This window comes from Biomphalaria glabrata, chromosome 4, assembly GCF_947242115.1.
Source record: "Biomphalaria glabrata chromosome 4, xgBioGlab47.1, whole genome shotgun sequence".
Classification (NCBI taxonomy): Eukaryota; Metazoa; Mollusca; class Gastropoda; family Planorbidae; genus Biomphalaria; species Biomphalaria glabrata.
The window spans coordinates 36,869,484-36,895,795 of record NC_074714.1 but is presented as its reverse complement, the minus strand read 5'-3'; the positions used below and the strand labels follow the sequence as shown (position 1 = coordinate 36,895,795).

At 38.8% G+C, this 26,312-nt stretch overlaps 2 protein-coding genes across 2 annotated transcripts in view; both read left to right on the top strand.

Annotated features, from left to right (window-relative positions):
• The first annotated feature begins 2,315 nt into the window (after positions 1-2,315).
• The window catches only part of LOC106054052 (thyrotropin-releasing hormone receptor-like), a 121,406-nt gene continuing 97,409 nt past the window's right edge, over positions 2,316-26,312 (top strand). Inside the window, exon 1 of the mRNA XM_056027868.1 lies at positions 2,316-2,448. The gene's annotated coding sequence lies outside the window, so the exon portion shown is untranslated. The remainder of the gene's footprint in view (positions 2,449-26,312) is intronic.
• On the top strand, positions 13,806-14,513 carry LOC129925959 (mucin-2-like). The gene has a single exon (XM_056027564.1). It carries the CDS (start codon positions 13,806-13,808, stop codon positions 14,511-14,513), a length of 708 nt encoding a protein of 235 aa, XP_055883539.1.

The following is a 26,312-nucleotide window of genomic DNA, read 5'->3' as shown; positions in this document are numbered from 1 at the left end:
AAGCGTGACATTTCCAGACATAATAGCACGACCAAAAAGTAGAGCGAACTTACTAATGATATATAATCTGTAGACATACCGAATTCTAATACCATTTTTTGCGGCCCCAGAAAGGGGAAAAGACGCTATTAGTTTTGTGTGGCCTGTTTGTCCGTCTGTCCGTCCGTCCGTCCCGTTTAGATCTCAGAAACTAGAAGAGAAAATGAAAATCGGACATATGCTATTTTAGATCATTCAAAGTACTGATGCAACGGCTACTTTTTTGCTTTTCCGAAAATGAACAGTCTAGTATTTAAAATTATATATGCAAGCAGATTTTTCAAAAACTTACGCTACTTTTCAATGAAAAACTTCGTGGGAGGTAACTTTTTTTTAAAAGGCCATAGACTTCTTCATTAATAACTCAAGCTTCATTCATAGATTCACGCATTGGTACAAAAAAAATTTGCTTCTAAGTGTCAATGGATCATCATAAAATATATTTTCCATTTATTAACTAACTCAACGAATAGAATACTGATTTAAATGTTGTTTTTAAAAAATAATTTTGGTAGGAACTTTGTTTTAGTTATAAGTTTCAAAAATAACGAACTACTTTTATAGCGCGCAGTTTTGACATATTCTCATTATAGGTGTCTACACTTGACAGTCTAAATAAGACTAAATAGAGCCCAGATCCAGTTATATTCATAATATATATATTATAAATGTATTGATAATTTGAACAAAAATTTAATTATCAAGACAATATCTTATCTTCTGACAGCTTAGGGGTGAAGATTTATTTATTATGTAAACAATAGTATCACATTAGGAAAAGAATCGGATACGAACAGCAAAGTACACAATTACCCGGTAACAAAAGGCCTACTGTTCATGATCATTGGCCTAGGTCTTATAATTTTAAGATAAAACTGTAAATTCATACGAGTTCTAGTCTAGATAAAGTAGATTCTATATTTCTAGATCAAGACTTAGATCTAGTTCTAGACCTAGACTTAGATCTTGAATCTAGATTTAGGTCTAAATCTAGGTCTAGATCTAGCTAGATGTAAGTCTAGTTTGTATGACAAATGACGATGGAGGTATTCATTTTTCTTTGCGAGGGAAAAGTCTTGTACAGAATTGTAGCTTAAAGTATGGCAAGATTTTTTTTCGTGTTGCCAATTTATCTAATTTTGTTAGAAGAATGAATCTTTTTTTAGTTTCTCTTTATTAAATGTAACATGTTATTAATTTTGAATGTATGGATAAGGTTAATAATTTTATTTTAAAAAATATAAGTGTACGCTAAATGAATATATGGAGATCATGTGGCTGAGGGGTAAAGCACTTGGCACCGGAAGTCCCGTGTTTGAATCCTTTTGAAGACTCTAGGTGGACCACTTCGGGGGCCGATTTTGAGTTTGTGTTTCCACACAAACTGTCTTTGTAATCTTGTTTTTGTTGAACTATTTTATAGAGTCAGGGTCCAGGACAGTGCGAGTTATTATGTCACGTCTGCAACATTTTCAGAATGTCCAGACCTAGGAGTTTGATCTTGGGTGCATTTTCATTTACTCAATTTTACATCCTAATCGTTATATCCCCAAAAGCACGGGAATCTCTTCTGGTTTTCATAATATACAATATATACAAGAGAGAGAGAGAGACAGAGAGAGAGAGAGAGAGATAGAGAGGGGGGATAGGGAGAGGGAGAGCGGAATAAGAGAAGAAAAAGTCATATAATATACACTATATCGTAGAAGACTGTTATAACTGAACAGGCAAGGAGACAAAAACTTACATACCCCAAAGAGAAAGAAAAACCTAAATGTCCATTGTCAGATAGAAAAAGAAGAAAGTAATCAAGATAGTAGAAAAAGATGAGTCGGGAAAAAAACAACAGAAAGGACCAAACTTTCAGTCTAGTCTACTCAAATATATAACACGCTCAAAGAAATAACAAACTGGAATTGAATATATGGCACATTATGTGTCAACTCACGAAAATAACATACTGTCAACTGAAGTACATAACATACTGAGAGCTAACACATTCATGACCTACTAAGTGTCTACTCAAAGTCATGACCTACTAAGTGTCTACTCAAATTCATGACCTACTAAGTGTCTGCTCAAATTCATGACCTTCTATCAACTCAAATTCATGCCGGACTAACAGACTTTGAATTGTATTAAATAAATAAATCTACGACCCACGCGCAGTTTCCCGTAAGACCCTCCGTGCTTGCTCGTCTTGATTCAAATCCTCCCATTATCACCATCCCAGCAGGCGCTCTCATCTGACCAGCAGACCTGCCCCACGATAGCAGGGCGTGATGCTGAGAGCCAGTGTCACCCCCTCCTCCTCAGTGGGTCACTCACTCGCTTTGGTTTTCTTCTAGGTTTTCTCTTTGTTTTTTTGCTGGGGGGACAATGCAATCTTCAAGACGACACTCTGGCCAGGTATGTACAAACAAGTTTTGTTTAAATCTAGACAGACATTTCAAAGTCGTATGTTTTTTAAAAACTCTTCATCTAGACACTTCTATATTCTCAAATATTCGGTTATATTAATTCATTTCATCTCTAGATACAAACTCATGTTTTTTTATGTTTATGAAAAAAATCATTCGATTAAACATTGATAATATTCTCTTGTACCAAGAGTTGACTAAAGTTTCACTTCTTAAATAAACTGTATAGCTCAATTATTCGATTCGATCTTTGGAAATATACTGTTTGTAGTCCTGGAGTAGAGGTAACAGTGTGACATTATCAATAGTTTGTAGTCCTGGAGTAGAGGTAACAGTGTGACATTATCAATAGTTTGTAGTCCTGGAGTAGAGGTAACAGTGTGACATTATCAATAGTTTGTAGTCCTGGAGTAGAGGTAACAGTGTGACATTATCAATAGTTTGTAGTCCTGGAGTAGAGGTAACAGTGTGACATTATCAATAGTTTGTAGTCCTGGAGTAGAGGTAACAGTGTGACATTATCAATAGTTTGTAGTCCTGGAGTAGAGGTAACAGTGTGACATTATCAATAGTTTGTAGTCCTGGAGTAGAGGTAACAGTGTGACATTATCAATAGTTTGTAGTCCTGGAGTAGAGGTAACAGTGTGACATTATCAATAGTTTGTAGTCCTGGAGTAGAGGTAACAGTGTGACATTATCAATAGTTTGTAGTCCTGGAGTAGAGGTAACAGTGTGACAGTATCAATAGTTTGTAGTCCTGGAGTAGAGGTAACAGTGTGACATTATCAATAGTTTGTAGTCCTGGAGTAGAGGTAACAGTGTGACATTATCAATAGTTTGTAGTCCTGGAGTAGAGGTAACAGTGTGACATTATCAATAGTTTGTACCGCAACATTTACTTTTCGACTTTACATCAATATTTTGTTTTACAATAGAACTATTCATAATATAACACACACTGTAACCCTTCGACCTGAGGGCCTTAGAGTATTACTAATCAAGAGCATTGGATTTAAGATCAAATATGCCGAATGTCCCATTCAAATTTGTTAATTTTGCAACGAAAATAAAAGTAGAGTGTGATAATGGTTTATCCCTTTATCCGAAATATTCATACAGAAATACAATTTATTGTTAAAATGAATTGACCCGTTGTTGTTTTTTTAAAGCTTCGTTCTTTAATATATAAATGAATTTAGGAATATTTTTTTTAATTTTATGGCCCTCCGGTTGGGGACATTAAATATACACTAGGGTCTCCGCCATGATCTAAGGAACATTGATGCCAAGTTTTATCAAGATTGGTCAAACAGGCGTTCTTACATACATGCATACACCACAGAGTCAATGATATATATTGGATAAAATGTCAATTTGCTGAGTTTCAAGTGTAGCTGCCTTTTTGTTTGATGTGACATCGTAGAGAATTTCTAAATAATAGTAATTTTCAATTAATTAAAAGGAGTTTCCGTAAATGTCTACCTATCGCTCTATTAATTTAATATTTTTTGGGGGGTTGTTATGCTTCTTTGTGTGTTACACCTACACCTTGAGTTTCATGTCTATTAGACTATGATATCATTAAAATACACAGTCACATAAAAGCAGCAGTCAATACAAAACCCAAAAGAAAAATTGTACTCTGGAATAAATGCAACCTAACACAACTACACCAAGCTGCGTTTTAAACTTTCAACAAACATTCTTATCAGAAAAAGACATTAACCAACCACTCGATGACCTCTGGAATTTCATTAAAAACTATATTAAAAGCATTATAGAAAATCATATACTAGCAAATACACATTAAACAAAATAAATAAATGCTGGTTTAATAATAGATTAAAGAAGCTTTGTAAACAGAAGGAAAACCTATGTAGAAAATTTAAAGAAACTAAGGCAGAAAGAGTTTATAAAAAGTATATACAAATTAAACACCTAACCCAAAAAGTAAGCAGACAACTGCAGAGTGAATACGTAAGCAATGTAATATCTAAAGATAACAACAAAAACATATGGTTATACATTAAGTCTAAGAAAATGGAAACAACAGGCATAGCGCCATTAAAAGGAGAAGATAACTTAACACATAATGATAATGAAACTAAAACTAACATCCTAAATAAATACTTTTCATCAGCAATCTCAGCCACAGGAGGCAAAGACATATTACTTAATTTGACCAAGTAGACAACAAAGGAGATATAGAAGTACAAGAAAAGGGAATTCAAAAATTATTAGCCAACTTCAAACCGAATAAAGCATCTGGACCGAATGGTATTCCAGCTAGATTACTCAAAGAACTAAGCAATTAGCAGTATTCAAAATACTTTTTCAGGCATTTCTTAACCAGGGCAGAGTACCAAGGGACTGGAAAGAAGCTAGATTTTTCCAAGGCTTTTGACAAAGTTCAGCACCATAGTTTGCTTTAAAAAAAATACAATTTTTCGGCATTAATGGTCCACTGCATCAGTGGATTAAAGATTTTCTGATAGGGAGAGAACAAACTGTAATAATAAATGGCTCTAAATCAACACCAATAACAGTAAACTCAGGTGTACCTCAAGGAACAGTCTTAGGTCCACTACTATTTTTAATTTACATGAATGATTAACCAAATTGCATTAGTTCAGGAACAAAAGTCAGATTATTTGCAGACGATTGCATAATATATAGAACAATAAAAACAACACAAGATACAGAAATTTTACAAAGAGAATTAGATGAATTTCAGAAATAGGAATCAAATTGGAGCATGTCTTTCCACCCAGAAAAATGTCAGTTGTTAAGAGTAACAAAAAAACTAAAACAAATTAATTCCACTTATCTTATTCATGGTAAATCAGTAACACAGACTAAAAACGCAAAATACCTAGGTGTTATAATAAATGAAAAACTGTCATGGAATCCACATATTGATGAAACTATAAAAAATCAAACAAAGCATTAGGATTTATTAAAAGTTTCCAAAAAAGAACATAAAACTAAAATGTTATTTAACCTTGGTTAGGCCAATAATAGAATATGCATCCTCCGTTTGGGACCCCTCAACTCAAGAAAACATTAAGAAACTGGTACAGACACAAAATAGAGCAGTGAGACTCATAACAAACGAATATTCACATTTGACTAGAAAAACACATAAAGTAAAATCACTAAATTTAGAAAGCCTTCAGGATAGAAGACTTTAAAGTTAAGTAGCAATTATACATAAACGCTGAACCATAATCTTCAAAATAAAAAACAAAATTTAATAAAATACTCAGAAGGACAAAGATAAACGCACATTTCTCGTTCCATATGCTAGGACTAATTTGTACAAACAGAGCATGGAATGGGTTGCCTGAGCTAGCCAGGAAAACCAGTGACTTGGCAGAATTTAGGTCATTGGTTGATATGTATGACTAAATGTATGACGTGTAGGACGTAATCATCCTCTTTTTTGAAGTAACGTCTGTATGATATAAGATAAGATAAGTGTTCCATGGAACCCTACTGTTCCGCAAGGCTTGACTTGGTGTTCTACAAACTACTGAAATATTTAACATGAATTACTCTCTAAGTAAATGCAGGAAAAAAATATGTGTTGATATACTCTGCAATACAAGTAGAAATAGATAAACGACAAGGCCGAGTTACAAAACACACACACAGGCTTTATTCCACCATATTAGATAACGAACAGCAACACACACTTTCTAATCCGCTAAGGGAATTAACTTTCACACACCATTACATCACATATCAACACTTGGTAGCGAAATCAATTCTATAACGTCCCTTTGAACTTTGCACTCATCAAGAGTCTGGATCAACATGGAAATACAGAGACAATCTTGAAATGATTTCTGGTGGAGTTCGTCTGTTAGAATTCAAATTGCCGATAGCATGCCTGATCATGAAGTTAGGCTCTTCTAGGATATAATACTTTTAAAGTCATTGAACCATATAGTTTCCCTTTTAGACCTTGCGATCTATAGGGCCAACGGTTAACGAGCAGGGTTCCGTGTGGCCAGCACAACGACCAACCGCCTTTACTTTCGCCAACAAAAGTCAAGTACCCATTAGAGTTGGGTGGACTCAAGGGCGCCCTAAAAAATCCAGAAATTAGAAATCCCAGTCTTCACTGAGTTCGAACCCAGGACCCCAGGTTCGAAAGCCATATATAAATGTGTAAAATAGTAAGCTGTGTTCTGCCAAATATCTCGAATGTGCAAAGTGTTCCGTTATGAAGTGAATCACTGCGTTCTATCATTCAGTGTTTGTATTTTAATTAGGCTTCAAGTTTATAACCAATTGATTGGTCTAGATTGTCAGAAACAGATCAGGTGATACAAAAAACATTGTAGGTAACGAGGAGGTTACACATTCTAATGATGTTTTATATTATGGAGATGCAAAATAATGACGCATACGTCTAGAAATATCATATTAATTTTTATAAAGTAACCAAATTTTATTTAATGACAGTTTCACACTAAATTGTTAAATAGAACAATTATGAAATTGTAAGTTAAAGTAGTTGGTGCTGTGTAGGTTTTAGAGTCGTTAAAGTACCTGACTTGTAAGCCTGCTTACATGAGTACATTGATCATTCACATTTCTCTTTAGTCCCCCTCTTTAGTTTCCTTCCTAAAACATTCACGTCCTTGGAGAGAAACTATCAATTGTTTTTTGTTCTCCTATTTTGGTATTTAAACGTATTTTTCACCTGCGGCGATAAAAATATTAATAGCAAGATTTTGGTGTGTCTGGTGTATTGGTGTGTCTGGCGTATAGGTGTGTCTGGTGTATGGGTGTGTCTGGCGTATAGGTGTGTCTGGTGTATTGGTGTGTCTTGTGTATGGGTGTGTCTGGTGTATTGGTGTGTCTGGTGTATGAGTGTGTCTGGCGTATAGGTGTGTCTGGTGTATTGGTGTGTCTGGTGTATGGGTGTGTCTGGCGTATATGTGTGTCTGGTGTATTGGTGTGTCTGGTGTATGGGTGTGTCTGGTGTATTGGTGTGTCTGGTGTATGGGTGTGTCTGGTGTATGGGTGTGTCTGGTGAATGGGTGTGTCTGGTGTATGGGCGTACCAGGTGTATGGGTGTGTCTGGTGTATGGGTGTGTCTGGTGTATGGGTGTGTCTGGTGTATTGGTGTGTCTGGTGTATTGGTGTGTCTGGTGTATGGGTGTGTCTGGCGTATATGTGTGTCTGGTGTATTGGTGTGTCTGGTGTATGGGTGTGTCTGGTGTATTGGTGTGTCTGGTGTATGGGTGTGTCTGGTGTATGGGTGTGTCTGGTGAATGGGTGTGCCTGGTGTATGGGCGTACCAGGTGTATGGGTGTGTCTGGTGTATGGGTGTGTCTGGTGTATGGGTGTGTCTGGTGTATTGGTGTGTCTGGTGTATTGGTGTGTCTGGTGTATGGGTGTGTCTAGTGTATTGCTGTGTCTGGTGTATTGGTGTGTCTGGTGTATGGATGTGTCTGGTGTATTGGTGTGTCTGGTGTATGGGTGTGTCTGGTGTATTGCTGTGTCTGGTGTATTGCTGTGTCTGGTGTATTGGTGTGTCTGGTGTATGGGTGTGTCTGGTGTATTGGTGTGTCTGGTGTATGGGTGTGTCTGGTGTATGGGTGTGTCTGGTGTATGGGTGTGTCTGGTGTATGGGTGTGTCTGGTGAATGAGTGTGTCTGGTGTATGGGTGTGTCTGGTGTATTGGTGTGTCTGGTGTATGGGGGTGTCTGGTGTATGGGCGTACCTGGTGTATGGGTGTGTCTGGTGTATGGGCGTACCATGTGTATGGGTGTGTCTGGTGTATGGGTGTGTCTGGTGTATGGGTGTGTGTGGTGTATTGGTGTGTCTGGTGTATGGGTGTGTCTGGTGTATTGGTGTGTCTGGTGTATTGGTGTGTCTGGTGTATGGGTGTGTCTGGTGTATGGGTGTGTCTGGTGAATGGGTGTGTCTGGTGTATGGGCGTACCAGGTGTATGGGTGTGTCTGGTGTATGGGTGTGTCTGGTGTATGGGTGTGTCTGGTGTATGGGTGTGTCTGGTGTATTGGTGTGTCTGGTGTATTGGTGTGTCTGGTGTATGGGTGTGTCTGGTGTATTGCTGTGTCTGGTGTATTGGTGTGTCTGGTGTATGGGTGTGTCTGGTGTATTGCTGTGTCTGGTGTATGGGTGTGTCTGGTGTATTGGTGTGTCTGGTGTATTGGTGTGTCTGGTGTATGGGTGTGTCTGGTGTATTGCTGTGTCTGGTGTATTGGTGTGTCTGGTGTATGGGTGTGTCTGGTGTATTGGTGTGTCTGGTGTATTGGTGTGTCTGGTGTATGGGTGTGTCTGGTGTATGGGCGTACCTGGTGTATGGGTGTGTCTGGTGAATGGGTTTGTCTGGTGTATGGGCGTACCAGGTGTATGGGTGTGTCTGGTGTATGGGTGTGTCTGGTGTATGGGTGTGTCTGGTGTATTGGTGTGTCTGCTGTATTGGTGTGTCTGGTGTATGGGTGTGTCTGGTGTATTGCTGTGTCTGGTGTATTGGTGTGTCTGCTGTATGGGTGTGTCTGCTGTATGGGTGTGTCTGGTGTATGGGTGTGTCTGGTGTATCTGTGTGCCTGGTGTATTGGTGTGTCTGGTGTATGGGTGTGTCTGGTGTATTGGTGTGTCTGGTGTATGGGTGTGTCTGGTGTATTGGTGTGTCTGGTGTATGGGTGTGTCTGGTGTATTGGTGTGTCTGGTGTATGGGTGTTTCTGGTGAATGAGTGTGTCTGGTGTATGGGTGTGTCTGGTGTATTGGTGTGTCTGGTGTATGGGTGTGTCTGGTGAATGGGCGTACCTGGTGTATGGGTGTGTCTGGTGTATGGGTGTGTCTTGTGTATGGGTGTGTCTGGTGTATGGGCGTACCTGGTGTATGGGTGTGTCTGGTGTATGGGCGTACCTGGTGTATGGGTGTGTCTGGTGTATGGGTGTGTCTGGTGTATTGGTGTGTCTGGTGTATTGGTGTGTCTGGTGTATGGGTGTGTCTGGTGTATTGCTGTGTCTGGTGTATTGGTGTGTCTGGTGTATGGGTGTGTCTGGTGTATCTGTGTGTCTAGTGTATTGGTGTGTCTGGTGTATGGGTGTGTCTGGTGTATTCGTGTGTCTGGTGTATGGGTGTGTCTGGTGTATTGGTGTGTCTGGTGTATGGGTGTGTCTGGTGAATGAGTGTGTCTGGTGTATGGGCGTACCTGGTGTATGGGTGTGTCTGGTGTATGGGTGTATCTGGTGTAAGGGTGTGTCTGGTGTATGGGTGTGTCTGGCGTATGGGCGTACCTGGTGTATGGGTGTGTCTGGTGTATGGGTGTGTCTTGTGTATGGGTGTGTCTGGTGTATGGGCGTACCTGGTGTATGGGTGTGTCTGGTGTATGGGTTTGTCTGGTGTATGGGTGTGTCTGGTGTATGGCCGTACCTGGTGTATGGGTGTGTCTGGTGTATGGGCGTACCTGGTGTATGGGTGTTTCTGGTGTATGGGTGTGTCTCGTGTATGGGTGTGTCTGGTGTATTGGTGTGTCTGGTGTATGGGTGTGTCTGGTGTATGGGTGTGTCTGGTGTATGGGCGTACCTGGTGTATTGGTGTGTCTGGTGTATGGGTGTGTCTGGTGTATTGGTGTGTCTGGTGTATTGGTGTGCCTGGTGAATAGGTGTTTCTGGTGTATTGTATTCATGCAGGAGGTGGCCGACGGGTTTCAGAGGTCCGAGAGCAGTTTTTATTGACCTAAAACAGGCTTATGACCGGGTGTGGAAGCAAGGCCTCTATCTTAAGCTTAGAGCCATGGGCGTACGCGGGCGGACCTACAACTGGATAAAACAGTTCCTAACGGAGAGGAAAACACGAACACAGTTCCAGTACTCTCTAAGTGGGGAAAATACCCCAATAAGAGGGTTACCCCAGGGATCCGCCCTCTCATGTATCCTTTTCATGGCATATCTTAATGATTTGCCCAGCTAACTCCGGTGTCGCAAACTGCTATATGCTGACGATATTGTCCTCTGGTCAACCGGGAAGAAAGCTAACCAACTTCAGGCAGCATGACAAGCCGACCTCCAAACCATCTCCTCGTATTGTTCAAAATGGCAGATTCAGATAAACGTTGCCAAAACGACCTGAAGCCTGTTCAGCCTGGGAATCGACATTCTTGTGGCCCCATTCGAGCTCCAACTCGGTGGGCTGCGACTCCAACGTGAAAACACGCCAAAATATCTAGGAGTCACACTAGATAGGAAGCTCTCAATGCACTTGCACATCCAGGATGTTGAACGAAAGGCCTCGGAGAAGTTGGGGTTACTCAGAAAGCTAGCCAGTACCAAGTGGGGCGCCCTAGCTGACACGCTCCGCACACTGTACACAGGGGCTGTCAGGTCCTAAATTGAGTACAGCCTGCCCGTGCAGGTGTACGCAAGCAAGACGGCCCTCGAATCACTCGACCGTGTACAGACCCAGGCTCTCCGATTCATTTGCGGCACCTATAGAACGAGCCCAACTTCCGCTGCAGAAATTATGTCCAACGTGGCTCCTCTCAGCCTGAGGAGAGAGCGCGCCGTGCTAACTGCCCTGGAACGCTACAAAAGGGGCGAACCAGGGCTCCCGACCCATACTTTAGTCAGTCATTGGAGAGAAAAACATCGGATAAAACGGACATCATTTATGCACTGCGCTACAAATTTGAGTGCACAAGCTGGCCTCTCCACTGACCGGGTCCCAATTAGACGGATAAGCACGTGCCCGCCCTGGAGGAGACAGCCCATCCCTCCCATAAATTTCACTATACATGGGTTGGAGGGGGCCACAAAAAGACACACACACCCGGACCTACTAAGGAAAATGGCATTGGAAACACAAAAGACCTACCCGGCCGATGCCTTATACTGTTACACAGACGGGTCGGTCATGAAGGACCCCGTAAGAGCTGGGTATGGGGCCTATAACTGTTACCCAGACCTTGACCCAGAAAAGCTGTCAGGCACATGCGGCCTCGCCGCATGTAGCTTTGATGCTGAATTAACGGCGATTACGAATACCCTAAATCACGTGCTCCAAAAACTGCGCGAAAAGATAACCGTTGCGACTACCGTTGTAATGGTTACCGATTCCCAGACCTGCCTCCAAGCCATGGCTGGCTTTGGGGGAAAGTCCAAATTGGTGGAAGAGGCATTAGGCGCCGCAAATAACATCCGCCTGCTTATTGGAGCTGTCATCGTTATGCAGTGGGTGCCCTCGAACTGCGGCGTGAGGGGCAATGCCGTGGCTGATGCTCTAGCACGAGAAGGAGCGCTGGCCGTGCCCGCTTTCGAATCGCCAAGTACGTTTCAACAGGCTACGACAGTAATACGAGAGTGGGTAAATGAAAAGTGGTTGAAATCCTGGGATGACTCCAACACTGTCAGGGGACTCTGGCAGCACATGCGTCCCCCCAATCGAGAGTACCCGTGGTGGAGGCTAAAAAGGTCGGAACAAACAACAATAGCGCAGTGGCGTACGGGACACTGACCCATAGGTGCGTACTTCGCCCGGTTCCGGCCAAATTTTGATGCCCGTTGCCGACACTGCGGGGAATCAGAAGAGACGGTGGCGCACGTCTTGCAAGAGTGTCCGCAGCTCCGCGAGCTGCGGGAGGACGTATCTAGTGGTTTACTAAATTTGTATGGAAGCTACGAGGCACTACGCCAAACAGCAGAGTTCCTTACCAGGCCACTACGGGAGACCTAAGTCTCCCTGCCTTGTCACCAATTGGAGTTCATCTCAGGTGTATTGGTGTATCTGGTGTATTGGTGTGTCTGGTGTATTGGTGTGTCTGATGTATTGGTGTGTCTGGTGTATTGGTGTGTCTGGTGTATTGGTGTGTCTGGTGTATCGGTGTATCTGGTGTATTGGTGTGTCTGGTGTATTGGTGTGTCTGGTGTATTGGTGTATCTGGTGTATTGGTGTGTCTGGTGTATGGGTGTGTCTGGTGTACTGGATATAAAAAGTGTTAATAAGCAATGTATTTTTAAAAAATTTGACCATTATTTTTTATATAGTTTTTTTGTACCGCAGAATTAAATGTCTTCAGTTTGTAGCACAAAATAATATCACTCTGGAGGGTGTCTTAGACTTTGAGGATCGCTCTAGGCCTGTGTAAATTCAAGACATGCACAGAGATTTTTAGTCATACGAATAGAGAGAATTGAAGTGGTTCACAGTCATTCCGGTCAACTGTCTTAGGAGCTCATAACAAAAAATATGAACAGTTGGTATTTTGTTTCTGTCTCTCAACTTGTGACTAATGTATATACCAACAAGTCACATTCCTTTTTCTCATCAGTTCTTTCTAAAAGTGTCTATGACTATTTCCCTCCAATGTCTCTGTGTCTTCCCGTAGCTCAATGTGCTCGCCATCTCCGTATCAGTCTGACAAAGAGCAGCTGTTTTTTTTTTGTTTTTTACCATCTCAGAAGTTTTAAGCCTTGCATCTCATTAACTTACTTACTTTTATTTAATAGTGTAAGTTTGAGGGCACTTTAGAAGTCTAGACTAATGTCCAGACCACAAGAGGTTCACATCAGGTTCAACTATTTTCATCTATTACCGTAAAATTGTTGGAAGTTGGAATACATTAAGCACTTCCTCCACTCGTTAATTTAAAGAAAAAAACTTTTCTCTTTCCATTGAAGATCTTGATAAAATATTTACTACAAACATTTGAAAGTTGGTAAGTTTATGGATTGATGATGGATAGATTGTATCTCTCTGATGTAGTGCTATACTAAAAAGTCTTAGGACAACTTCTTGTGTTTCATCCACGATTCATCCACAATTCATCCACGATTCAACCACATCCATGATTCAACTACATCCACAATACAACCACATCCACAATACAACCACATCCATGATTCAACTACATCCACATCCACGATTCAACCATATCCACAATACAACCACATCCACGATTCAACCATATCCACAATACAACCACATCCACGATTCAACCATATCCACAAAACAACCACATCCACGATTCAACTACATCCACAATACAACCACATCCATGATTCAACCATATCCACAAAACAACAACATCCACGATTCAACTACATCCACAATACAACCACATCAATGATTCAACTACATCCACAATACAACCACATCCATGTTTCAACTACATCCACATCCACGATTCAACCACATCCATGATACAACCACATCCACGATTCAACCATATCCACAATACAACCACATCCATGATTCAACTACATCCACATCCACGATTCAACCATATCCACAATACAACTACATCCATGATTCAACTACATTCACATCAACGATTCAACCATATCCACAATACAACCACATCCATGATTCAACTACATTCACATCCACAATTCAACCACATCCACAATACAACCACATCCACGATTCAACCATATCCACAATACAACCACATCCACGATTCAACCACATCTACAATACAACCACATCCACGATTCAACCATATCCACAATACAACCACATCCACAATTCAACCACATCCACAATACAACCACATCCACGATTCAACCATATCCACAATACAACCACATCCACGATTCAACCATATCCACAATACAACCACATCCACGATTCAACCATATCCACAATACAACCACATCCATGATTCAACTACATCCACATCCACGATTCAACCATATCCACAATACAACTACATCCATGATTCAACTACATTCACATCCACGATTCAACCATATCCACAATACAACCACATCCATGATTCAACTACATTCACATCCACAATTCAACCACATCCACAATACAACCACATCCACGATTCAACCATATCCACAATACAACCACATCCACGATTCAACCACATCTACAATACAACCACATCCACGATTCAACCATATCCACAATACAACCACATCCACGATTCAACCATATCTACAATACAACCACATCCACTATTCAACCATATCCACAAAACAACCACATCCACGATTCAACTACATCCACAATACAACCACATCCATGATTCAACTACATCCACAATACAACCACATCCATGATTCAACTACATCCACATCCACGATTCAACCATATCCACAATACAACCACATCCATGATTAAACTACATTCACATCCACAACTCAACCACATCCACAATACAACCACATCCACGATTCAACCATATCCACAATACAACCACATCCACAATACAACCACATCCATGATTCAACTACATCCACAATACAACCACATCCATGATTCAACTACATCCACATCCACGATTCAACCATATCCACAAAACAACCACATCCACGATTCAACTACATCCACAATACAACCACATCCATGATTCAACCATATCCACAAAACAACCACATCCACGATTCAACTACATCCATGATTCAACTACATCCACAATACAACCACATCCATAATACAACCACATCCATGATTCAACTACATGCACATCCACGATTCAACCATATCCACAATACAACCACATCCACGATTCAACTACATCCACAATACAACCACATCCATGATTCAACCATATCCACAAAACAACCACATCCATGATTCAACCATATCCACAAAACAACCACATCCACGATTCAACTACATCCATGATTCAACTACATCCACAATACAACCACATCCACAATACAACCACATCCATGATTCAACTACATCCACATCCACGATTCAACCATATCCACAAAACAACCACATCCACGATTCAACTACATCCACAATACAACCACATCCATGATTCAACCATATCCACAATACAACCACATCCACAATACAACCACTTCCATGATTCAACTACATCCACATCCACGATTCAACCATATCCACAATACAACCACATCCACAATACAACCACATCCACAATACAACAACATCCACAATACAACCACATCCATGATTCAACTACATCCACAATACAACCACATCCATGATTCAACTACATCCACAATACAACCACATCCACAATACAACCACATCCATGATTCAACTACATCCACAATACAACCACATCCACAATACAACCACATCCACAATACAACAACATCCACAATACAACCACATCCACAATACAACCACATCCACAATACAACAACATCCACAATACAACCACATCCATGATTCAACTACATCCACAATACAACCACATCCATGATTCAACTACATCCACAATACAACCACATCCACAATACAACCACATCCATGATTCAACTACATCCACAATACAACCACATCCACAATACAACAACATCCACAATACAACCACATCCATGATTCAACTACATCCACAATACAACCACATCCATGATTCAACTACATCCACAATACAACCACATCCACAATACAACCACATCCATGATTCAACTACATCCACAATACAACCACATCCACAATACAACAACATCCACAATACAACCACATCCACAATACAACCACATTCATGATTCAACTACATCCACAATACAACCACATCCACAATACAACCACATCCATGATTCAACTACATCCACAATACAACCACATCCACAATACAACCACATCCACAATACAACCACACCCACAATACAACCACATCCACAATACAACCACATCCACGATTCAACCATATCCACAATACAACCACATCCACAATACAACCACATCCACAATATAACCACATCCACGATTCCACCACATCCACAATACAACCACATCCATGATTCAACCACATCCACAATACAACCACATCCACGATTCAACTACTTACATACTCACGATTCAACTACTTACACACTCCCGATTCAACTACTTACATACTCACGATTCAACTACTTACATACTCACGATTCAACTACTTACATACTCACGATTCAACTACTTACATACTCACGATTCAACTACTTACATACTCACGATTCAACTACTTAAACACTCACGATTCAACTACTTAAATACTCCCGATTCAACTACTTACATACTCACGATTCAACTACTTACATACTCACGATTCAACTACTTACATACTCACGATTCAACTACTTACATACTCACGATTCAACTACTTACATACTCACGATTCAACTACTTACATACTCACGATTCAACTACTTACATACTCACGATTCAACTACTTACATACTCACGATTCAACTACTTAAACACTCACGATTCAACTACTTAAACACTCCCGATTCAACTACTTACACACTCACGATTCAACTACTTACATACTCACGATTCAACTACTTACATACTCACGATTCAACTACTTACATACTCACGATTCAACTACTTACATACTCACGATTCAACTACTTACACACTCACGATTCAACTACTTACATACTCACGATTCAACTACTTACATACTCACGATTAAACTACTTACATACTCACGATTCAACTACTTACATACTCACGATTCAACTACTTACATACTCACGATTCAACTACTTACATACTCACGATTCAACTACTTACACACTCACGATTCAACTACTTACATACTCACGATTCAACTACTTACATACTCACGATTCAACTACTTAAACACTCACGATTCAACTACTTACATACTCACGATTCAACTACTTACATACTCACGATTCAACTACTTACATACTCACGATTCAACTACTTACATACTCACGATTCAACTACTTACACACTCACGATTCAACTACTTACATACTCACGATTCAACTACTTACATACTCACGATTCAACTACTTACACACTCACGATTGAACTACTTAAACACTCACGATTCAACTACTTACATACTCACGATTCAACTACTTACATACTCACGATTCAACTGTATCCACATTAACTATTCAACCATATCCACGATTCTTGTGTGTTAACACGAATGGATGTGTCAAATATGAATATTTCAATTTGATGAATGTGTGAGTGATGCTTGAGTGGGGGATAGATAAGTGGATAAATATATTATAGATGAATATCCTGAGATTTTGGCTAAGTGTCATATAGATGGATAAGAGTCAGACGATAGACTGGAGAATGTGTGATTGAGTTAGGCATGTAGTGTCACAGTGGAGCCCCCGTTCACCCAATTTCTCTTACACTATTTTCTATATTCTATCAATATAAGCACAGACAACATGTTACTCTGGTGAATACATGGATGGCTGCCTGGTCATGTGGTATACGTTTCAGGCCGTCTTTAACATGGTCGAAAGCAGGGCCGATCTTAGGCCACTGCAACCTATGTGGTCGAAGTGGGCCCCACGCTTTCATAGGACTGGCGCTTATTCTAGGTGTAATTATTAAATTGCAGAATATATACGAAAAAGTCATGGAAATCTCCTGAATTTATTAAAATCTCCTGAAAAATAGTCCAAATTGTCATTTGTAGGTGTCTTTCATTGCGGAAAACGCCAATCTTAGGCGCGATAAAAGAAAAAAAGGCATTGTCAGCTTTCATGTAATAAAATGTAATAATCGGCGAATTTTCACCTTAATCGGAAGTTACAATTCTTTATTTACTTTTATAGTCACTAGCATATAAATATGTCATAAGTGTCAAGGTTCGTAAATTAAAGTTAATTTGATCGCAATTTTGTTCCTAGTAAAGAATAAATAAAACAGCCTCGAAGTGGAGAAACTACACATGACTGCAGTCTCACATTGGATCATGTATTCTTACGTTGCTTGGCTTTTGCGATAGTTGAAAAAAAATCAAAAATCGGTCAGAAATGAGTGTCACGGTCTCGGTTGATATTGCTTGTTAAATGTTCATCTCGTGTTAAGACGGTAATAAGACGTGAAACTCCTGATATAGAAACAGGAAGTAGAATGACTAAAATTGACTTTTAGTTCAGTCAGTCAGTCAAGTGGTATCCTTTGGACATGGCAATCAAGTAGTATCTTTTGGTTCGTTACGGACAGTAATGACTTAGAGAGTCGAGTATTAATTTCGAGATATGAAGTATCTTTTGGGCAGTCGAAGCCAGGGGGTCATTTGAGACATGTATTTCTAGTAGTTAGTATTCTGTACTATTATTATTATTAAGTATTTGTTACCCGCTGTGATGTGGACGTTACTTGAAGTCTATTTTGCGGAATTTGACATGTTGGATATATTTGATACCGCTGTTATGCGGATGTGACTTTATTTTTTATTTCGTTATGTAACCAACAAGGAGTGCAATATTATTATTGTTATCAGATAAACTCTATATTTTGTCTGCTGAAACAGACATAAGTCAATCTGTAGTATCTATATTTGTTACGTATCAAGAGTTCTCCAGGAAGCACCAACCCATCATTCCACGACATTCGCGACATATTAGTAGTGCCCAGTCTCATGTGTAATAGTAATATTACAATATACGCACAGAACATAGAACGTTTACAGTGAGATAACTTATAAAAGAATAATTTTCAAAATTTGTTCCAGAATTTGATGTTTAAAAACAGTTGCCTGTCTTAGAAAGGAAATTGCCAGTGCTTAGGATGAAAGATCAGAACGTGACCTAAATGGCAATATCTTCAGGTCCGGTGAGTGCAGTGTTTCACAAGACCTAACAAGTGCTCTTATGTTACAATACTAGTGGTGAAATAACTCATTTAAGGGGCCGGGGGGGGGGGCAAAATGACCGAAACAAAGTTATCAAGAAACAGTTTCTGTCCTTATTATTAAAGCATTTTATCACAGCATGAAATTTTTACGATTCCTCTGCTTAGCTTGCAAGCTCTTCAAGGACTCTGTCAACTGGGTGGGACCTTGGACGGGTATTTCAATAACGGCTCTAATGATTTTCCTAAAAATTTAACATTTTTTTTTGTAAACGTTAAATAAAAAAAAAACAATAACTATCTACTAGGCCACACACTCTCTGGTTTGATCGTAAGAATTTGTCAACATTTCATCATCTTCAAATTTCATTTGGCTTCCCTTTCGAATACATCTCAGCAATGACACAAATCTTATTTCTTATCAAATAAAGACGTTACATCAAAAAAAAGAAGATGATTACGTCCCACGCGTTATGCATCTAGTCATGTATCTGGAAATGTTTCTTTCTATTTACTCAAAAGTTCAATGAATATTATTGATGTACAGAGACCACGGTGTATTTAAGATCCATCTTATTTATTCATTTGCAGAACCTTTTAAGACTGCCGATCATTAAGGATTTCTGAATTTATAAAAACACATTTGTAAAATACACAAATATTTCACTGACTATTATATATCCTTGACTCGATAATGATTGTTACTTTGTATCCTTGACCCGATAATGATTGTTACTTTGCATCCTTGACCCGATAATGATTGTTATTTTGTATCCTTGACCCGATAATGATTGTTACTTTGTATCCTTGACCCGATAATGATTGTTACTTTGTATCCTTGACCCGATAATGATTGATACTTTGTATCCATGACCCGATAATGATTGTTACTTTGTATCCTTGACCCGATAATGATTGTTACTTTGTATCCTTGACCCGATAATGATTATTACTTTGTATCCTTGACCCGATAATGATTGTTACTTTGTATCCTTGACCCGATAATGATTATTACTTTGTATCCTTGACCCGATAATGATTGTTACTTTGTATCCTTGACCCGATAATGATTGTTACTTTGTATCCTTGACCCGATAATGATTGTTACTTTGTACCTTGACCCAATAATGATTGTTACTTTGCATCCTCTACAGCTCTCCAATCTCTCTCAAACTCTCTCCTCTTCAACTTACTTTCCCTCATGTGACTTCGAAAGCTAGAGGATTTTTTTCGTTCCTTGTCTTTCTGTCTATTTAGATTTCAATTTGATTTCCACTATTTTAATAAATTGAGAAGACGATCAAATTCTTCCAGATCTATCACCAGGCCACATCACATCACCAGGCCACATCACATCACCAGGCCACATCACATCACCAGGCCACATCACATCACCAGGCCACATCACATCACATCTAATCCATTTTTCATTTCAATATTTCCCTTAAAAATTCTCATAGCGGCCATTCGGTTGACGATATAAAATCTCAATTTGAAATAATAATAATAAAAAAAAAATAAGATCCTGTTTCGCTCCGCACCCCCCCCTTCCCAAAAATGTTATCAATGGAATTTTAAACTGAATTTCTCAATGTAAACATAATTTGTCTAGAACAGTTTTGTTTTCAAAATAAAATCGTACAACATTAAAATACGTCATGAATGTATAGCTCTAAGATCACATTTTATAGACACAAGTTTGTGCATGTGCTTATCAGCAACACGACAAAAACCCACACACAAACTCGTTCTCGTTTCGTTCTTTCTCTTTCTATGTCACACACACACACACACGCACACATCTTAACCTTTAGATACAAAAACACAAACAAACAAACAAAACAACTTATAATTTCATCACATACCAAACTTAGGAAGTCAACATGGTTTACCAAGCTGGGGTATCATTTTATATGTCATCTTTGTGACAGATTATTCAAAGGAGGTTTTTATGGGCTTATGAAACTAAATTTCAGTTAAAAAATCAAGAGAATATTATTTCCTTAAAGAAAGAACAGGATCATCAAAAAATGATTCACAAAGGATAATAATATAATAATAAGAAGAAGAAGAAGAAGAAGAAGAACTAAATATATTACTGAGCATTGCAAGTATTCTGAGACCTCTTCGATTTCTTAGCATTGAGCAGAGGTATCTCCCTTCTTAGTTGGTTCTGTTATCTGTACAGATTTACTTTAGTGAGTTTTATGTAGAGTAGATGTGGGCAAATTACGGCCCGCGGGCCACATGCGGCCCGCCGAAGTGTTTTATGCGGCCCGCCGACACCTATAGAAATCAGGTGTGCCCACAGTATATACATATAAAAATGCAAATATTAAAAATAATATCAATATAAATTATTGAAATTGTCTCATTATAAAAAGTTTTAAGTAAACGAAGATTATGGTTATTGGTTATACATCAAAACACTCAATTCAAGATACAATGTCTGAGTGTTGGGTAGGGTTGGAACAAGATGGCAAGTGTAACAACTGATGGAGCTCGATCTTTGACTGAGACAAATATTTTTAATAAAAAAATATCCCAACCATAAACTCTAAACAGGAAAGTTTGCACTAAGCTGAATAAAATTTCTATATTATTCCGACATAAACTACATAGATATTAAATTTATATGGGTGTTAACCATGCGTAGTTTCGAATTATGAACAAAATAATCTAATTTATCGCTAGCTTTGCTTGGGAAAGGCAAATGAGATATAGAATCTCAAGGAAGAAATTGTTATGTTACATGAAGGACATTGACTGTGACCTTGTTACCAATATTTCTAATGAAGAGTGGAAGACAGATTTCATGTTTTTTTATAATTGCTATTGCAATGGGTTGCTTACATATGAAATATAAGTGCATGTTAAATCCTTTCAAACAAGGCTTTCCCATTCCTACAGGCAAGCAAAAGAAAATAGTTTTTGTCATTTTCCTTTGCTGAAAGGTGAAACTATTTTTTAGTGAAATAATTAAAAGTACAACACTTATTAAGATTCCTTAATTAATTGTGCAATTTATAACAGCAAATTTTAAGATGTCAAGAACCAGTTTTCAATACCATCAGCTGACCATTTGGCGCAGAAGCTGATTCATCTCCAGAGGACATGCTGCTCCAAGCAAAGAGAAGCCCCAGTCAGTACTTCCACGGGAGTCTTATGGGTGTCAGAAGCTGTATTTTCAAAATTAAAAAACCTTTGCTGCTGTTCACACTATTTGAGTACACATACATCTGTTCTTCTTCTTCTCTGTTCTCATTTTACATGTCGGAGGGTTCAGATCAGTAATCATATATCTGAGATGATCCGCGCAGTGGTTTCCAGATCAGGCAGTTCTCCGAATAGTCTTTGGAGAGTCTTGCTCGGGTCTCTTGATTTAGTATGCACCATTGAAGGACATGGTCAGCATTCTCTGGTGATGCTCCACAAGGGCGGGTTTCGCTCGTCAAGACATTTAACTTCCGGAACATATATTATTGTCTCATTCAGTGAGCTAATTTTTTTTTGTGGAAACTAAACAAGTATAATCTCTGGTCAATGTTGACTGACTGTAATTTGACAGCAGTCACAATGGTAACAACTAGTAAGATAGATTCACTGTTCCGGAACATTATGCACGAGTGTAAAAAGTAAAATAATGCACATTAAGTACAACTGTATATTTGTGGGGTTATTGTGATATAAAAAGACAACAGCAAATTTAAAAAATCGTAAAATTGGTTTCCAAAATTGCTAACTCTTTATTGTAATTTTTCAACGTGAAGTGTTTCGGAAAAAAAAAGAAAGAAACGTGACTATAATACAGTGTAAATATGAGTTGAAAGACATTCTACACAGTTAGCTAGCGTATCTTTCTAAGATATATATATGCGGCCCGCCGTTCCCAAACTTTTTTTAATGCGGCCCGCGATACAAAAAGGTTGCCCACCACTGGTGTAGAGATATCGCAAGTTTTCTTCCTTCTTAGCGAGTTTTGTTCAGAAATATCGCGAGTACCCTCCCTTATTAGTCAGTTATATATAGAAAAATCACGAGTCCCTCCCTTCTTGTACAGAGATATCAAAATTAGTCTTTCTTTTACTTCAATAGATAACATTTTCATTAGAAAAGTGAACAATCGATGTACACTCATTCTTTGACATTCCACAAAGGATACAGGAAAACACTTTTATTTTGTCATATGTATATAACCTACGAAAGAAATGTTTTGACGCCCCAGTGATATTGTTATACACCAAACAATGTATATCTGGAGGATCCTGATCAAGTTACTCGTACAGAACCAGAGGCTAATCAAAAATGGATCAAGCATTTTTTAGTATACAGCAGAACAAAAGGTCAAAGTTGATTCCTTCAGAAATCGTTTAGCTGTCATGACTGACACATAAAACAAAAACACACATACACACACATAATTTATACTTTGTCTCGGGGACGCACTTGCCCTTATCTTGTAAAGGTCTCCAGACAAAGCCTGTCAGACTTAGTGGAAAGTCAATGGACGAAAACTTGCATAAGTACAATTTGGACCTGAATTTAAATGTCTGGATCTCAACAATCTCCAGGCGGTGTTCTAGCTCTCAGGCTTATAGAATGACTTTCTGAAGACTTTTAAGGATATCACGGGCAATATTCGTTTTTTGGGGGTAGAATTCATTTTGAAATAAATTGGAGAAAAATTAATTCAAAAAGTCATTATATTACATTTTTGTTTGTATTTTATAAAACAGTACAACTTTAAGTACAGGAGCTAGGTATCTGTAATACATAATGTTTATGATCTGTCTCTATATATGATGAGAGCTGAGACATGATTTGTGTCGTAATATAATGTGTGTAGATCAACCTAAAAAAAAAGGAGGTTATGTTTCAAGTCCCTAATGGGAACTAATTAAGACCATCTCCTTACTGTCGTTGACCACTTGACCTACCTGGGCAGCACAGTGTCAAATGATGCGTCACTGTCCAGAGAAATAGACAACCGTCTCGCAAAAGCCAACGACGTTTTTGGTCGTCTGAGACTGAGAGTATGGCGGAATAGGTCTAGTCACCTAGCAACAAAAATAGGTCTAGTCACCTAGCAACAAAAATAGGTCTAGTCACCTAGCAACAAAAATCAATGTTTATAAAGCAGCGGTTCTCGTCACAATTTTGTATGGCTCCTTGACCTGGGTGCTCTATCAAAGGCAGGGAAGGCTCCTCGAACGCTTCCATCAAAGGTGCCTTCGTTTCATCATGGGCAAACACTGGCAAATATGTAGGTTCTGCTGGAGGCCGGTGTGGCCAGTATAGAAGAACTAATTCGACAGCTTCGCGGACACTTATCCCGCATGGAAGACGACAGCATGCCAAAGGCGATCTTCTTTGGCGAGCTTACAAGAGGACGGCGTATCAGAGGTGCCCCCCCCCCGGTAAGCTGGCAGCAGATAGGCTCTGAAAGAGACAATTGGAAAGCTCTCACAAATCCTGCTGGACAAACACTTGAGACTCAATGGAAAGCCATTATTGAAGACATGCGCAGAATACAAAAAAAAAAAAAAACTTAGCAGACGCCAGCGGACAACGGCACGAAACTATGCAGGTCGGAACTGGGTTTGTGTAGTCACGTGAAACACTACACTCATTCTTAATCTTCGGAATCGAAGACATTGACCTTAGATACTTAATGTGGATACATGACGTGCGTGGATACATAATATGTGTAGATATATAAAGTGTGTGGATGGATAATGTGTGTTGATACATGATGTGTGGGGATAGATAATGTTTGTGGATACATAATGTGACAATGTACTTTGGAAATCGTTAGCTGTTCTCAAAATACCCGTCGACCATGTATCAAGCCTCCAATTGTTTTAGTTTTTGAAGCAGTAAACAGTTTGCATCGAAAGTAAAAATTGAAAGAATAATTGAAGGACGAGTAGGTCTGTAAATATGACTTCGGCTTACCTATATAAACACTTTTAGAGTAGTGCACTTAAAAAAAAAATAAAAATAAAAAAAAAACATTTTATTTAATAAGCTTATATTAAGCTTAGTTGTATCAATTAATTTGAATCAGTCATGTGATTAAATTTGAAATAGATCTAGACTAGCAATAATGAATCTGTGCTATTAAAAATATTTTTACCAATTGTTTTTGTATAGTGCAATGTCATGCTATTAGCTTTCTCATTACTCTATCACCTGTCTGGACCAGTTGAAAAAGGTGGAGGGAGGGGGAGGGGGCTGGAGAAGGGTGTATCCAAGCAAAAGCTACTGTGATAGCATTTTAAATGTTTTTATAATAAAAAAGAAAGTTGAACGACCTTTAGTTTGAACTCACGCCAACATACTAACCACTGTGCCAGCGAAGTGCAAATGAAAATAGAAGGTTTCATAGTTATTTATTGTTAGTTTCAAACTTTGAAGCAAAGTATTAAGGAGAATAATTCAATGTATACCACCAATCGTCAAATACAGTTTCTTTCCCCTTTTCGATACAAAACAAAATAGTTAATTACTGATAGTTAATTAACTAATGGATTAATTTTATAAAATTCTTACTTGTTTTGTCAAGTAAAAAAGTTAATTGTGCAAAATTTCAGCTTGATCTAACTTTGAATTCTTTATTGGATGTGGGATAAATAACGTGTGTAAACTGTTCAACATATAGACAGAATGAGTGGATATAACCTTGTAATAAACATAACATAGATAAACTATGTAACATTACTAAAGGTAAGCAATACCGTAATGGAGACAGAACTAAATAAATACACTGAATTAGTGCCGGTGTTTACATTGTAGCATTTATTGACATATTTTATAACGTACAATTCTAATAGATCTAGATCGATATGTTGTTTTGTTTCTTGGCTTGTTTCCCTCTTTCTAGTTTACACACTTGCTCACTCTCTCTTTCTCTTAAACTCACTCTTTGTCACTCTCTCATTTTTTTTCTCTCTCCCTACGTCTCCATCACTCTGTCTCTGTTTCTCTCTCATTTATTAATTATGTCTGTCTGTCTCTCTCTCTCTCTCTCTGAATCACTTTGTCTCTCATTGACCTTTAACTCTCATTCAATCGTCTCTCTCTCTCTCATTCAGTCTCTCCCACTGTCTCACCTTCTCTATTACACTTTTCTTGTCTCTCTTTCCCTTCACTCATACAAAATCACAACAAAACACTCTTAATACCATCGTTCTAGTGTAACAAGTTTTCTTTACCTGATGTACGCACACCTAAACCTGCCTAAACCTAAACCTGCCTAAATTAAACCGGCCTAAACACTACCTCTTCACATACATATAAACACACAA

Excerpts from the sequence above, each read along its gene's own strand:
- LOC129925959 (XM_056027564.1), top strand. The coding sequence starts at position 13,806 with ATGATTCAACTACATTCACATCCACAATTCAACCACATCCACAATACA.